The sequence below is a fragment of the Spodoptera frugiperda genome, chromosome 28, assembly GCF_023101765.2.
Source record: "Spodoptera frugiperda isolate SF20-4 chromosome 28, AGI-APGP_CSIRO_Sfru_2.0, whole genome shotgun sequence".
In the NCBI taxonomy this organism is placed as follows: Eukaryota; Metazoa; Arthropoda; class Insecta; order Lepidoptera; family Noctuidae; genus Spodoptera; species Spodoptera frugiperda.
In genome coordinates, this window is record NC_064239.1 from 8628778 (window position 1) to 8644868 (window position 16091).

General features: G+C 32.8%; 1 protein-coding gene across 3 annotated transcripts; it reads left to right on the plus strand.

Annotated features, from left to right (window-relative positions):
* Window positions 1–1989: 1989 nt before the first annotated feature.
* Window positions 1990–15878, plus strand: LOC126912660 (pancreatic triacylglycerol lipase-like). 3 transcript variants are annotated; one of them, XM_050705755.1, is made up of 6 exons: window positions 1990–2152; window positions 3016–3061; window positions 13102–13235; window positions 13549–13908; window positions 15136–15475; window positions 15769–15878. In XM_050705755.1, exons 1-6 carry the CDS (start codon window positions 2116–2118, stop codon window positions 15815–15817), a joined length of 966 nt encoding a protein of 321 aa, XP_050561712.1. In that variant the 5' UTR covers window positions 1990–2115; the 3' UTR covers window positions 15818–15878. The 3 variants fall into 3 exon arrangements, with proteins under 3 accessions (XP_050561712.1, XP_050561713.1, XP_050561711.1); XM_050705756.1 differs by lacking the exon at window positions 3016–3061 and adding an exon at window positions 12241–12286 and having other exon boundaries at window positions 2087–2152; XM_050705754.1 differs by lacking the exons at window positions 1990–2152; window positions 3016–3061 and adding exons at window positions 10975–11108; window positions 12241–12286.
* Window positions 15879–16091: the final 213 nt, after the last annotated feature.

A 16091-nucleotide genomic window follows, 5' to 3' on the forward strand; every position in this document is an offset into this window, starting at 1 on the left:
AGAAAGAGATATCTAAGAATAAACTTTAATTGTCGTTTCTTCATTTACAGGTTGATTTTGATTTTGTTATGCACTTGTAAATGAATCAATGTAAGTTTTAAGATGTTATTTTTGTTATAAAATGAGTAAAAATAAAATTCTTCATTTACAGAGCAACGCAAGTTTATTCTTCAAACCTATAATTAGAGAATAATCTTATATATATTTAGAATCAGGGTTTTTTCATTTTAATATTTTAATTTCATAATTCTTTGAAATAGGTTTTAGGTATTTAGGGACACCGTTTTTATAACAGTTTTTATAGATTTTTATTAATTATCGTGGTGCTTGATCGCTGCTCAAACAATTTATGTTTGGGAAGAACTCCCTGCCAGTTGGATAGATTATAATCTGATCTGATGTCGTATTTAACCTACTTTCTAGTTCCACCTTGATTTATAATGATTGCGAGTCAAATGTATTGATCAAAAGACAAGATAGAACTATTATTATTGGTGTGCATTACGTATTATTATTTTATCTAAGTACTTAGTCTGGTTATTAGATTACTGATATGCGAAAAAAAGTCCCGCAAATGTTACAGAAAGTCGTAATCAGATTACTTTTTACAATAGAGTTACACCTAACTGACTAATAAGTGATAATTTATAGCAATGGTTATATTAATTTCGGCTCAAAAGTTAAACATTTTTTATAATTATGTTCTCTATTACTCGAGAGGCGCTACTCATTTTCTGGGGTAGATTCTTCCGTACGGCGTACTCGAGCTGCTCTTCTCTGTGATGTCTGCCGGGACAGTTGCGTGCGATTTCCTTTTAGGCATGCTCGTTTTTTTATTAGAAAACAAACTACACAGACTTAAAAAAATATATGAACAAAGAGCAACTTGACCACTTTGAAATTACAATATTTACCGATTATTTTGAAGTAACGAACATACTAAACGTACACCGATATAAACGTAATTGAATTTCCGTTTTTTTACAATGCAGAGAACCAATCAACGAACAACCAAACGAAACGACCGAAATCATCAAACAAAAACAACAGACTGACAGTTGAACACCAAATAACGACAACGTGGGCTTAATAATTCAAGAGGGTCATCAATCCGCGGAAAATCTTAACACTGCGATTCAGAAAAATGACGTATTTGCAGAACGCCATCTATAGGTGAATAGATAAAACGTCCGCACAAAGCGTGTTAATTGTGCTAGCGGCATTTTGCTTTTTAGTAATTTTACATTATCTCCGAAACTGTATGACCTATTGACATACTGTAAGTGGCAAGTCTTATCTGTGTGATGTCCTTGTGATATAGAAATAATTTATTTTGATAATAATTAATAGTTTGTTGCTTAAATAATCAGAGGTAGAAATAAGTTAGCTATACCGCAGTTCCGATTGTCCAAAGTGCAGAAATCTTTCATGGGATTTTGTGTTAAATGTTATATACAATAGGTAAATGATCAAATAATGTATCAACAACAATAAAAGACGTATAAAATATGAAATATAGAAATATTGTGTCGCGAACTTTTTTGTAGAAATCATTAAGACAAACTAAATTGCCATACATTGTTTTCAATTTTAAGCAACTGTTTAGGCAGCACATGCATATTATCCTGTTTTATGAGCTATTTCTATCCGATGTGCAGACAAAAGTTGTGATTGATCGGTTAATATACATGTTATCAAAATAATTTATAACCTATAGCACTCAGGAATAATGTAGCTTTCTACCAGTAAAAAAAATTTTAGGATTGGATTATTAATTTCAGAGATTACCCATTACATACAAATATACCTCTTTATAATACACTCACCTCTTTATAATATTAGTATAAAACAATATTCCTAGGTAATAAATAGGAAAAACATAATATAGTATGTATAGAATATCCTTGCATACTGATTGATTTTGCGATAATACTATTTTACCTTCGGCAAATTCTGAAATGACCTTTGATGATTATAAATAGTTTTAAAATTATCTGATCTAGGCAATCGGAAACTCTATCAGTTGTTATCTAATAAACAGATTAGTTAAAGATGCTAATAAAAACAAACGAATTTGCACATTTTCTACAGTAAGGAGACAGTTCATCAAGCAACATGTTGAAGTTCATCATTTTTGTAGCTGCAGTGGCAGGTAAGTCAAATATTCTGCAATATTACTTAGTTGTAATTTTTGTATGTAGATACCTAATGGGCCTATGTCGCCTGGTGGTAACGATGATGCCGTATAGGTTGAAGTACGCCTGCCCATAAGCAACCTATTCACTTGGGTCTGAAAGACAACACAGGTTTATACCCTTCGGGAAATACAGACAATAGGATTAATACCGAAAGGGGAAGGTTAGCGTACCTACCTGGTACATGGTAGATGTACCAGTTTTCACCGGTTTTATCATGAGTCCCATTTATACATTATTCGTTCTTATTTTACGGATTTTCGAAAATTTCTCAGTAGTAGCACGGAGTTTGGAAATGTGCCCGGTATGTGGCAATAGGCTCACCGCCTATTACGTGGGACTTACAACATAAATTGTAAAAAATTGCGTGTACATTGTACAGTGGCAATATATGCCATATTGTGCACCTCTGCCTACTTCTTCGGGGATAATAGCGTGATGATATGATAATCGTTCAATTATTTCTCTTTAAACTCTCGTCAAATGAAATGTGGTGGCAAAGATTAAAAATAAGTCGCCAAAAGAGAAACGCGTGTGATGTACTATAAAAAAAAAACTTAGGGACCCGTACTATTTTTTTTCTATTTGCTATATAGTAATAAAACTGTAAAAGTGTTAATTCTGTAATTAACACTTTTACAGTTTTATTATATATTATGTAAATAGATTTTCTATATGCCGCGATTTTATGATCATTGTGTGTAAATAACACTACTATAGTATATTTGATGAGAACTAGTCAATAAACAAACAAAGTAAGATATAGAAAGTGTGGAACTAAGTAGATGATATAGAATTATAATATTCTTATTTTTTTCAGTATGCTATGGACAAACGGTAGACGTAAGATATACTCTTCACAACAAGTAAGTACTTATTACTGCTTACAACTATTTTCTCAAATTACAATGTTTTATTAAAAATAAGAGTGTCTGTTTATAATAAGAGCATAATAAAATTATATGGGTCATATTGCAATACAATGAAAAACAGGCTACTAATTTATTTTAATTGCCAAAATTTCCACACAAACATTTTTATATACTAAGCCCCACAAAACCGTTGTAATGGTTTGACTGTGAGTTGCCCTTATAATTTTCAAAAGTTCCCCTCGGTCCCTGTGAGCCCATCACATCGGATCCTGACTTGGTAAAGATGGGACCAACTCAAGCATCAACCTTTCGAACAAAAACAGAGTTTTGAAAATAGGTTCACAATAATAAGTGCTCGACAAAATTTTTAACAAAAAAAAAACAATTCAAAGTTCCAATTTTATAACAGTTAAATAAAATGTTTTATTTGTTTAAAGATAGTTATTAGTGGAGAAGAAAAAGTTAGGACGCTTGCTTCATAAACACTTGCGGGAAGATGAAGTTGCGGGTTCGAAACCTGACAAGCACTAATGTGTATGTTCAGAGTTAGGTATATAGTATATCTCAAATTATTCAGATACCGCTAACATGAAAGTAACGTAGAGAAACTTGGACTTATAAATTTAAATTTATACTGATAGTTTCAATTGCACAGTTCCACTTATTTTGAAAAGCCTAAAGATTAAGCTCTATGTGAGATGAACCCACAACAGTTACATGCTGGTGAGATTCGGATGTAATTAGGTACATAAATACTTGTGGAACTGATGATGATTGCATACATCGTATAAAATAGTAAAAAAATCGTTTCGAAACCTGACAAGTACTAAGGTGTATTTTGAGAGTTATATATTATAGTATATATATCTCAAATTATTCAGATACCGCTAACATGAAGGTAACACGGTTATAAGGTTCTTTCAATTAGTCCGAGAGGGTAAGCATGCAATCACTTTTATTATTATTAATTTCCATTATAGATAAATAAATATTTTTATTTTTATTTAACAAAAACTATTCCTAAAACATTTTTAAACAAATATAAAAATATATATATTTATTTATTTACAAAAATATTATAGATATTTGCATACAATATTCTATAATACTAGGTTACCCGGTAACTCCGTTTACAAGGTTTTGTTTTCCTGTAATCATCTTACTTTTTTATGAAATTTTCTGTGCTATAAACTTCACGGAGCCCGAGACCTTTCCAACGAATGCAAAACCGTGGAAATCGGTTCGTGTGTTCTGGAGTTATAGCGTCAGGAAGGAAAACCCAACTTATTTTTATAGTATAGAGATAAGATATTACCTAATTAATAAAATAATTTCAAAAATGCAAATATAACTTTGTCGTTCATACAAACACTATGTAAAAGCAATTTATTTTATAACTTTTATATTATGTCATCTACTTACTGCTGCAGGGAGCTGCGAATCCGACTCGCACTTGGTCTCGCTTTTTTTTTAATGGCGCATTCTGGATTTCATCTACGTCGTTTGTTTAGTTGTTTTCTGCTTACTAAAATGCATACCCTTTAGCTTTTTAAAACAATAGCTATCTCATAATTAGTTGCTAAGTTTCTTTTTTGTACAATATCTAGTTTTTAAATTCCCAACAAACTGCAGTTAAGCAAACAATAAAAAAATAAATTTAGTCATCCCTGTTATGTTTCAGCTATTCTTGAGCATTCAAACCAAAACGTTAACGTCATTGAGGTTGACTGGACCCGTGCGGCTGGTAATAGTTATACACAAGCAAGTAATAATATGCAAAGTGTTGCTGAAAACTTGACCAAATTAATACAATCAATAACAAGAACAACAACAACAACAAAAACATCAACATCAACAACAGAAACATCAACAACAGAAACATCAACAACAGAAACATCAACAACAGAAACAGGAACACAACCTGTGAAATCTGGCCTAACGTTTCATTTGGTTGGGTTTGACCTTGGAGCACATGTTGCTGGTATAGTTGGAAGAAAACTTAACAGAGGCGTTGTAAGAGTTGCTAGAATCACCGGTAAGTTTTAATTAATACAGCTTGCCTTAGAATGTGACGCATTCCTCTAGGGAGGTGAGAATAAACAATTTCCTGCATAATTAACCCTGAGGTCCCTGGTTCCAAAGTGTACTTTCTTAGATATTATATTTTAATTAATCAGTTAAAGATCCCGTACTCACTATAAAAACCAATAAATCGTGAACTTTCTATGGATAGATTTTTGAAACTTTTATAAATAACTAGCTTCACAATAACCAAACTGAATTTGACTTTGTGATAAAAAAAAACTCTATAGAATGACTGAGGTAAAGAAAACTGGCCAAGTCACATCTTACCTACTTTGAGTCTCACTTTTTAAATAACAGCAATTGTTAAAGGTATCCAATAAAACATAAAAATAGAGTTTCATACTTGTTCATATTTGGATTTTTTATAGAACTTGGCACTCATTTAGATCTCCATTCTTTTTGCGGCGAAGCCCAAAGCCAAACAGTGCCTAGGCTAAACTAGTTCTTCCTATAGGCAATAGGAATAAACAGTATAACCTATTTTTAACTAATTTGTTCTAAGCCCGATAGGCCCGATTAGGCTAGGCGAAACTAGTTGATCCTGATAAAAATACGCACACTGTAGGATAAACTGGTATGGCCTAGTCTAAATATTCTAATATATCTTCAAAGTCAAATAAATAGATAAACTGAATAAAATACTCTGTAATTGGAAAAATAATATTTTTTATTAAATTATCATTTCTATTAAACTATAATGATTCGTCGTTAAAAATATTGAACTTGGCTTTCCTTTTAAACAGTTTATCGTTTTTGGTGGGATACCCAGATTACCAAAATGATCATCGAAAATTATAGTGTTATGATTGCAAGACAGTTTAATCCAAAGATAAGGATTTGTAGTACATAAGAATATTTATTCCGCTATGGATTTAACCTTTTTGTAAACGAAAATGTTATCTGTTCAATGTTAATGTAATAATGTTCATATTCGTATTAAAAATTGTGAATGCGAATATTTGTTACATAACTAAAACTTACCTATTCAATATTTAAGAAATAAGAGTATGTTTTAGATATTAAACTTTACTAATATTTACTTTTAGGTTTGAACCCTGGACGTCTTCACAAAGGACTATCCCAGCAGCGCTTGAATGCAAATCATGCCACATACGTTGAAGTGATTCATACGGATACTTTAGGAGTCCTTGCCAATGGTATCGGCGATCGTATGGGCGACGTAGACTTCTACGCCAATGGGGGAAATAATCAGCCAGGCTGCTACTCACACTCATGTTGCCATGATCGTGCTTTCGAGTTGTTTGCAGCATCAATGATTAACCCGTTTCTAACAGGACGTGGATGTAATTCCATGACACAGATGAACCTTAACTTATGTCGAGGATCTCCTCCCCTCAGATTAGGTGGCACTGAATTATCTAAGGACGGGTATGTCTAACCATTTTGCTATTAGAAGTTAGATTGCACTTAAAAACAATGCCATATCTCTGATTTTCAATTTTTTTTTAGTTTCTAAAATTAGTTTTTAGTTTCAATGGGAATGTTTTTTTTTTATTTATTTCGTAAAGCATCATACATACTTACCTAAACGTATTCAAAACGACAAAGTAAAATAGTAACTTGTTTGACTGAAACAAAAACTAATATTATGATTTTAGATGTTATCCAACATGAAGAGATAGAAATAATATTTTTTCAGCCCCGGGCACGATGCACCATACATACACCATACGTTTGCACCATACAAATAAATAAAAAAAAATATGAATACAATACCAACAACGAAAAGATTTTTATATTAAAGAAAAACCTATAAAAATATAAAATAACAAAATCAAGGTGATGCCTATGCTTATAGACATATTAATAAGCTCTCTCTTTGGTCAAGCTATGTTAGATTCAATTCTCAACAAAGTACTAGTACGAATCGGGTATTACATATATATACTATACAAGTATTAGTGCGGACCCCTTCGTGGAAAACAACGCGTCTCATTCTGTTTATATTCATTCTCACATATAGACTAACTAAAACCATATAATATTATAAAACCACATGTGTTTAATAATAATATATTAATATTTTTTCCAGTAACGGCATCTACAGGATCAACACATCAAGAAGATTTCCGTTCTACTAAAACTTAATATTAAAAACAATAAAATATGTGTTTAATAAACGATTACTTCTGCATGCTTAAACTACTTTTATTATTTTCAACTGTAAATAATCCTTATAAATAAATATTGAGAAACATGACTAAAAATCAGAGTAATACTTCAATAAAAGTCTTGTTAGATCTCTTATAAGTCACGATATATTTCTTTAATTCATAATGAGATCAATTTAAGACAGAGTGAAAAAGAAAACAGCGCCTCTATTAGTGGATAACAAAAAGTTCTGATGAACATAGGGCGAGGCTACTTTATAAACTTATTTTTCAACAAAATGAATCACTATCTTACGTAACCTAAAGTCAGTTAAACAATCGCCTTGTTGGTTAGTGGTAGAGGTACAGTTCGGCTACAGTCGAGCAAAATGTGCCGAGTTCGAAGATTGTGCCCAGCGAAGTGTTATTGGGTGTTGTCTGAAGTTAGAATAACAAAAAAAATGTGTATGTTAGGTGCCTAACTAAAGTAACATAACACGTAAGTATTACATTTGTAAATAAACTTATTGAAAGAAACTACATAAATAAGGCTCACGCAGTATGTAAACCTTGAAGAACGATTGAAGAAATTTTATAAATTGTAGGCATTAATAATGTACTGTTTATAGCAACGAAGATTACGAACCTCCTGAGAGTAAGCAATCAAACTAAATGGAACTAAGCAATTAGTCAGTGGGTTAAGCAACCAGAACTTTAACTTACCAAACGTAAAGTCTGCTCATTCAGGTTTTTTTATTGAGATAAGCTCGCCATGACCTCCCAAAACCACCGCAACTCCTGTAAGCCAGGTTCTACAGTAGATACATGAAAACACTGAAACACTGAAGCCCGGCTCGTCCCAGGGATATGGATAACTGTCTTGGATCCCGCAACGAAATAAATCAGAAGATATTATTAGAGGAGAAGAAAACAAACAATGACAACTAATTTTATCTTATCATCTTATTTACAAATAGATATCTTTTTGCAATGGTCAGTTTTATATTAAAATTTTTCATGAGTGTTAATTTATTTTTTTGTACTTTTTCACTATCCGTATTTTATGGGATAACTTAGTAACAGTAGCATGTACCCATGTGATACTTGATTTGAAACCTCAGGTTTAGTCTGGTTCCCCTAACAAAATATAAGTTAGGTAATGGTCACAGTCATACTCTGTGATAAAATTGTATACAGCTTAATATGTATCTGTTACCAGTCAAACTCGATTTCAGGACTAACTAATTTTGCCTAGGCTAAACTAGTTCTTCCTACAGGCAATAGGATTAAATAGTATAACCTATTTTAAACTAATTTGTTCTAAGCCCGATAGGCCCGATTAGGCTAGGCGAAACTAGTTGATCCTGATAAAAATATATGCACACTGTAGGATAAACTGGTATGGCCTAGTCTAAATATTCTAATATATCTTGAAAGTCAAATAAATAGATAAACTGAATAAAATATTCTGTAATTGGAAAAGTAATATTTCTTATCAAATAATCATTTCTATTAAACTATAATGATTCGTCGTTAAAAGTTATTGTTAATTCTCAATACAAACAATCATAATATTTATAACAAATAATTATGTTATTTTAAAATGTGGTAATAAAATTATTATTTATGTTTATTTGGTTTGTTTTGGTGGCACTATGATTGCAGGGTATCTTTTTTTACAGGCATCTGTTTGTAGAACAGTTTTTATTGCAGTTGCATCTCACAAAATCAGGATTTTATATCAGGATCAACTAGTTTGGCACAGCCTAAACTGGTCTATCCTTATCAGGCTTACGACAAATTAGTTTGAACTTCGTTAATCCTATTGCATATAGGAAGAACTAGTTTCGCCTTGGCAAAACTACCCCGCTCCTACTCCTGCTTTTCGAACCGGAGCACCGGTAAACCCGTTAGGTAGTCCGCAGCTCCGGATCAGGCATCAGCCCTACTGGGCCCCATCTGTGGTGGTCTGATGGCTGTTTGAGGTGTGCGCGGAACGCGACGCGCCGTCGCCGTCACCGACCACATCCCTGAGGACATGGCGGTGCTCAGCCCACGCAGGGCAGACCGCAACCGTATGTTCCACCGTGTCCTCCGGGCGGTCTTCGCAGTGATTGTTTAAACCGGGCATTTCCTCCCACCCAATCAGAAACAGGAATACCGAAATTGTACGGTAAGCACCTGCGTCAGGCGGTAGGTGAGGACGCCATGGCGCCTCTCTAGCCACTTCTCAAAGAGGGGACTTACCGCTGCAATGACTGCGAGCCCAACCTTGTTGAAACCTTAGCTATTCTGGAATAATGTGACAAATTCGACCGTTTACGGCTAAAATACTAATGCGGAAAGACAACTCATAAACGCGATTTTGGAGTGTTACTGAAAATATGTGATCACATTTGATCAACCGAAGGGGTCGAATCCCCTCCCCTAAAAATTATGGCTATTTTAAGATTTTTTTTAGGAACAAGGTTGACATTAAATGCAACTCAGTTAAGATCGGCAACGCGATTTTGGAGTCATTTAATAACTTTTAACTACTATTTTTAAAAAATTTAGGTATTTTTAAATATTTGGGTCATAAGATTTTTTTAAAGTTTATATGCTTTTTACTAAATGTGAAAATATATTTCACGATAAGATTTTAACATGACTAAATTCTTAAAACGCAACATAGCCAAGTTTTGGTCATTCTCATTTGAAAGTGTATTTATAATCCCATTATTACGTGCCATAATGTGCATCATTGCCTAACCTTTCGAGGGTCAATAGTGTGGCATTGTATATCTAATCTTCAAGTACTATGCAACCAAACAAATATAGCCCAGTCTCATAATAAAGTAAAAGCTACATGGACCGTTCTAAAGCGCAACAAGGGTAAAAATGTAGAGATGTCCTTAAAGATAACAACACTACAATTACATCTGACACAGTTATTGTTAATACATTTAATAAATTTTTCATTGACGTTGCTACAAATGGTGGGTCAAAAATATAAAATAAAAAAAATATATTATTAGGTCAAAATTTATTTTAATTGTAAAAATTTATATTACCGTACTACTCTGAATATAACTGGGAGTAGTAAAATTAATGCAAAAATTAACAGTTTATCCTGTTTGTGTAATTGGAGATAATCTTTCTGAAATGTTGTGTATGAAAGTGATTGTGGACGAGCCACAGAAATAATAAATTCGTCATTTATTTATTTATATATTCTTTACTTTAATCCCACCTTATGTACGCATTAATGTGCATGTGTACATAAGGTGGGCTTAATGCCGTAGGCATTTTCTACCAGCCAAACTTTTGGGTGATGCAGAGAAAAGCCAGAGGTAGGTGCATGGAGCAAGCAAATCCAAAAAAGCTTAAGTAGATAAATACAATATACTTACACAAATACATACCAATATATGTATATTTAAATAATAAAGAAACATAATTAACCTACATAATAACATCACCATATACTATTTACATATAATACACACATACTATTTATAGTGATGATCATGAAGACTCTGATAACCTCTTCAAAAGAAGCCCCAAAAAAGCATTTACTATTTATTTTTTCTTAAAAGTAATAAAATATAATTAACGAAACATCCTTTAGCTACAGGATACCTTAATTATAAAAAAAACAAAACATCGCATTATCCGTAAAACAACCCGGAAATGTTTTATTTTGTTCTGATCCAGGTCATTGTAAACTTTATCAGTTGTTATATGATAACCAGATTAGTCACAGATGTATATAAAAACAGACGAATTTGCACACTTTCTACAGTGGGGAGACAGTTCATCACGCAACATGTTCAAGTTCATCATTTTTGTAGCTGCAGTGGCAGGTAAGTTAAATATTCTGCTATAATACTTGAGATTTTTATATGTAGACCTAATGGGCCTATGTCGCCTGGTGGTAACGATGATGCCGTATAGGTTGAAGTACGCCTGCCCATAAGCCACCTATTCACTTGGGTCTGAAAGACAACACAGGTTTATACCCTTCGGGAAATAGCGACCTGGGCAAAGTCACTTCTTTTATCTAACCCCAAGGGGTATGTTAACGTGCCTACCTACTATGTACTAAATTTTTAGTTATGTCATGAGTCCCATTTATACATTATTCGTTCATCTTTCTCGTCACATGACATGTGGTGACAAGCTTAAGAATAGGTCGCCGTTCCTGCCGCTCTGCAGGCTTTTGTTGTGTATTAGAGAATTTCACTTATTAACGCGAGTATCGTATTTTTTACATAATATAATAACAAATTTAATCTCCATGAAATATCGTAATGCAAATTAATAAATTCTGCCACAGAAAGAAATCTTTTTTTACATAAATAACATTTCATTAATAACATATTTTATTGACTGGCTGAAAACTATATCTTATAATAAATTAAAATAAAATAATTTAAGAAGGAGTAGTATGCCATAAAAAGGGCTGGGAGGGAAGGGACTGGGCGGGGAAGAGACTAAATGATCTGTTCTATAACCCTATGCTCTCATATCAGATCATTTCAACATTTTTGTCGAACAAAGGTTTAGGTGATTTAAATAAATAATATAATAGTTAAATATAAGATATATAACTTAAATAAATAATATAACACTTAAATTTATTTAAGTTTTAGTGATAATTTCAAAATAATCCCTGGCAAGGGAATTCTAAATCTGAAAAAACAAAAAAGAAACACGCACGACGTTTTTTCTTTTCATAATTATCTTACGTTATTAGTTTAATAGCTGTGTCGGCGACTTTTGGTACAAAGTTTACCGGGTCAGCTATTGCACATCATCACATCGACAGGCTATAAGTGGCCACTGCTGACCAAAGGCCCCTTCTGGCTAAGAGAAGGCTTGAGCATGAATCATCACGCTTTTGCTCACTACAGGGACATCTCGGCATTAAATGAGGTTGTAGGTACTTACTCTTATACCTTTTTTATATACAATTATAACATTTTTTTTTTTCAGTATGCAATGGACAAACGCTAGACATAAGATATACTCTTCACAACAAGTAAGTACTACTAATGCTTACAATTATTATAACAGTATTATACATAGTAATGTTTTATTAAATAAAAATATACGTAATTGTGTGTATGTTTAATGTTCATCTTTCTCAGCAAAAGCGAATATAGTTGATAGTTGGGGAGTAGAATAGGCTACTTTGTATGTCTTTTTAGCTCCCACTTCCCAAAATTTGGAAGGTAGAAAGCTTAAAATTGGTATGCGAACTATTTGGCACTTTTAAAAAAATCGTGCATTTTTTGTGAATTAATTAACAAACGCACTAGTTCCCCTATAATTTTCAAAAGTTCCCCTCGGTCTCTCTGGGAGCCCAACGCATCGGATCCTGACTTGGTAAAGATGGGACCAACTCCAGGATCAACCTTTCGAACAAAAATAGAGTTTTGAAAATTGGTCTACAATAATAAGTGCTGGATACAAATATCGCAATCATAAACAATTCTTGTAAACAAAAAAATCGATTCGAAAGCTGACAAGTACCTACTAATGTGTATTTTCAGAGTTATATACTTATAGTATATCTCAAATTATTCAGATACCGCTAACGTGAAGGTAACGTAGAGAAACTTGGACTTATAAATTGAAATTTATACTGATAGTTTGAATTGCCAATCCACTTTGAGAAGCCTAAAGATTAAGCTCTATGTGAGATGAACCCCACAACAGTTACAGGCTGGTGATGATTCGTATGTAATTATGTACATACATATGTGCGTCACTGATATGATTGCATACATACATTTATAAATATAGTATTAAAAGTTTTGAAACGATAGTAATATAATTATTCTTCTTTTCAAGAAATGGTATCGTTTCCATGCCTGGATCCGGCGCAATACCAAATCAATTTGAGGAAGATGCTCAATCCACAATATTCTTAATACACGGTTACCCTGGTAACACGGTTACAAATTTCTTTCAATTAGTCCGAAACGGTAAGTACGCAATATATTACATTACACTATAATAAAAGTACCTTGTTAAAACTATGTCTTTAAAATATTATAAATACTTTAATTATTATAAATTAATTTCTGCCAGCGGCAGCGGCAAAAATCTTAGTAATAACCTATGTACATAGGTCCTTCCTTACATTAATCAACTCAAGATATGTTTTTTTTTTGGACTTTTGCCATAAATAATCCCAAATTTCTTTAGTCTTAAAACAGTAGGTATCGTATAGTATATACCCTATATTAATTACTATACCTAGTATACCTAAATTTAGTTATCCCTGTTATGTTTCAGCTATTCTTGAGCATTCAAACCAAAACGTTAACGTCATTGAGGTTGACTGGACCCGTGCGGCTGGTGATAGTTATACACAAGCGAGTAATAATATGCAAAGTGTTGCTAACAACTTGGGCGTCTTTATGCAACAACTTTATACAGAAATAACAAATCCAACAAGAACAACAACAACAACAAAAACATCAACATCAACAACAGAAACATCAACAACAGAAACATCAACAACAGAAACAGGAACACAACCTGTGAAATCTGGCCTAACGTTTCATTTGGTTGGGTTTGACCTTGGAGCACATGTTGCTGGTATAGTTGGAAGAAAACTTAACAGAGGCGTTGTAAGAGTTGCTAGAATCACCGGTAAGTTTTAATTAATACAGCTTGCCTTAGAATTTGACGCATTCCTCTAGGGAGGTGAGAATAAACAATTTCCTACATAATTAACCCTGAGGTCCCTGGTTCGAAAGTGTACTTTCTTAGATATTCAATATTTTAAATAATCAGTTAAAGATCCCGTACTCACTATAAAAACATCAATAAATCAGAACTTTCTATGGATAGATTTTTGAAACTTTTATAAATAACTAGCTTCACAATAACCAAACTGAATTTGACTTTGTGATAAAAAAAAACTCTATAGAATGACTGAGGTAAAGAAAACTGGCCAAGTCACATCTTACCTACCAATAAAACATAAAAACAGAGTCAACAACAGAAGCACCAACAACAACAACAACTCACTTTTTAAATAACTTGGCAACAGCAATTGTTAAAGAAGTATCAACTAAATAAAACATAAAAATAGAGTTTCACTACTTGTTCAATATTTGGATTTTTTATAGAACTTGGCACTCATTTAGATCTCAATTCTTTTTGCGGCGAAGCCCAGAAGCCAAACAGTGCCGGAATTAGGCTAAACTAGTTCTTCCTATAGGCAATAGGAATAAACAGTAGAACACAATTTTGGCCTAACGTTTATTTATTTGTTTAAGCCCGATAGTTGGGAAATCCGACAGAGGCTAGGCGAAAGTTGCTAGTTCATCCTGATTAAAAGCTTGCCTTAGAATACGTACTCTCGGGGGTGATAATAAACAATTTCCTACATAAAACTGGTATGGCCTAGTCTTAAATATTTTCTAATAGTTAAAGATCGTTCAAAGTAAAAACAAATAAATAGATAAACTGAATAAAATACTCTGTAATTGGAAAAATAATATTTTTTATTAAATTATCATTTCTATTAAACTATAATGATTCGTCGTTAAAAATATTGAACTTGGCTTTCCTTTTTTACATTTATGTTTTTGGTGGGATACCCAGATTACCAAAATGATCATCGAAAATTATAGTGTTATGATTGCAAGACAGTTTAATCCAAAGATAAGGATTTGTAGTACATAAGAATATTTATTCCGCTATGGATTTTACCTTTTTGTAAACGAAAATGTTATCTGTTCTAATAATGTTCATATTCGCATTAAAAATTGCGAATGCGAATATTCGTTACATAACTAAAACTTACCTATTCAATATTTAAGAAATAAGAGTAGTCTATAGATATTCAACTTTATTAATATTTACTTTTAGGTTTGAACCCTGGACGTCTTCGGAGTCAACTATCCATGCAGCGCTTGACTGCAAATTCTGCCTCATACGTTGAAGTGATTCATACGGATACTTTAGGAGTCCTTGCCAATGGTATCGGCGATCGTATGGGCGACGTAGACTTCTACGCCAATGGGGGAAATAATCAGCCAGGCTGCTACTCACACTCATGTTGCCATGATCGTGCTTTCGAGTTGTTTGCAGCATCAATGATTAACCCGCTTCTATCAGGACGTGGATGTAATTCCATGTCACAGATGAACCTTAATTTATGTCGGGGATCTTCCCTTAGATTAGGTGGCATTGAATTATCAAAGGACGGGTATGTCTAACCATTTTGCTATTAGTAGTTAGATTGCACTTAAAAACAATGCCATGCTTATAGACATATTAATAAGCTCTCTCTTTGGTCAAGCTATGTTAGGTTCAATTCTCAACAAAGTACTAGTACGAATCTGGTATTACATATACTATACAAGTATTAGTGCGGACCCCTTCGTGGAAAACAACGCGTCTCATTCTGTTTATATTCATTCTCACATATAGACTAACTAAAACCATATAATATTATAAAACCACATGTGTTTAATAATAATATATTAATATTTTTTCCAGTAACGGCATCTACAGGATCAACACATCAAGAAGATTTCCGTTCTACTAAAACTTAATATTAAAAACAATAAAATATGTGTTTAATAAACGATTACTTCTGCATGCTTAAACTACTTTTATTATTTTCAACTGTAAATAATCCTTATAAATAAATATTATCTAAAAATCAGAGAAATGGCAGCCGTATTTGAGAAATATGGGCTTAATGTTATGGTAATAACGAAAATGTATCACTATCTTATGTAACCTAAAGTAAGTTAAACAATCACTTTGTTGGTTAGTGGTAGAGGTACAGTTCGGCTACAGTCGAGCAAAATGTGCCG

Coding starts and splice junctions, on each gene's coding strand:
- LOC126912660 (XM_050705754.1), top strand. CDS start 11,009: ATGTATATAAAAACAGACGAATTTGCACACTTTCTACAGTGGGGAGAC. Junction 11,109..12,240: donor TTTTGTAGCTGCAGTGGCAG/GTAAGTTAAATA, acceptor TTTTTTTTTCAG/TATGCAATGGACAAACGCTA. Junction 15,476..15,768: donor ATTGAATTATCAAAGGACGG/GTATGTCTAACC, acceptor TATTTTTTCCAG/TAACGGCATCTACAGGATCA.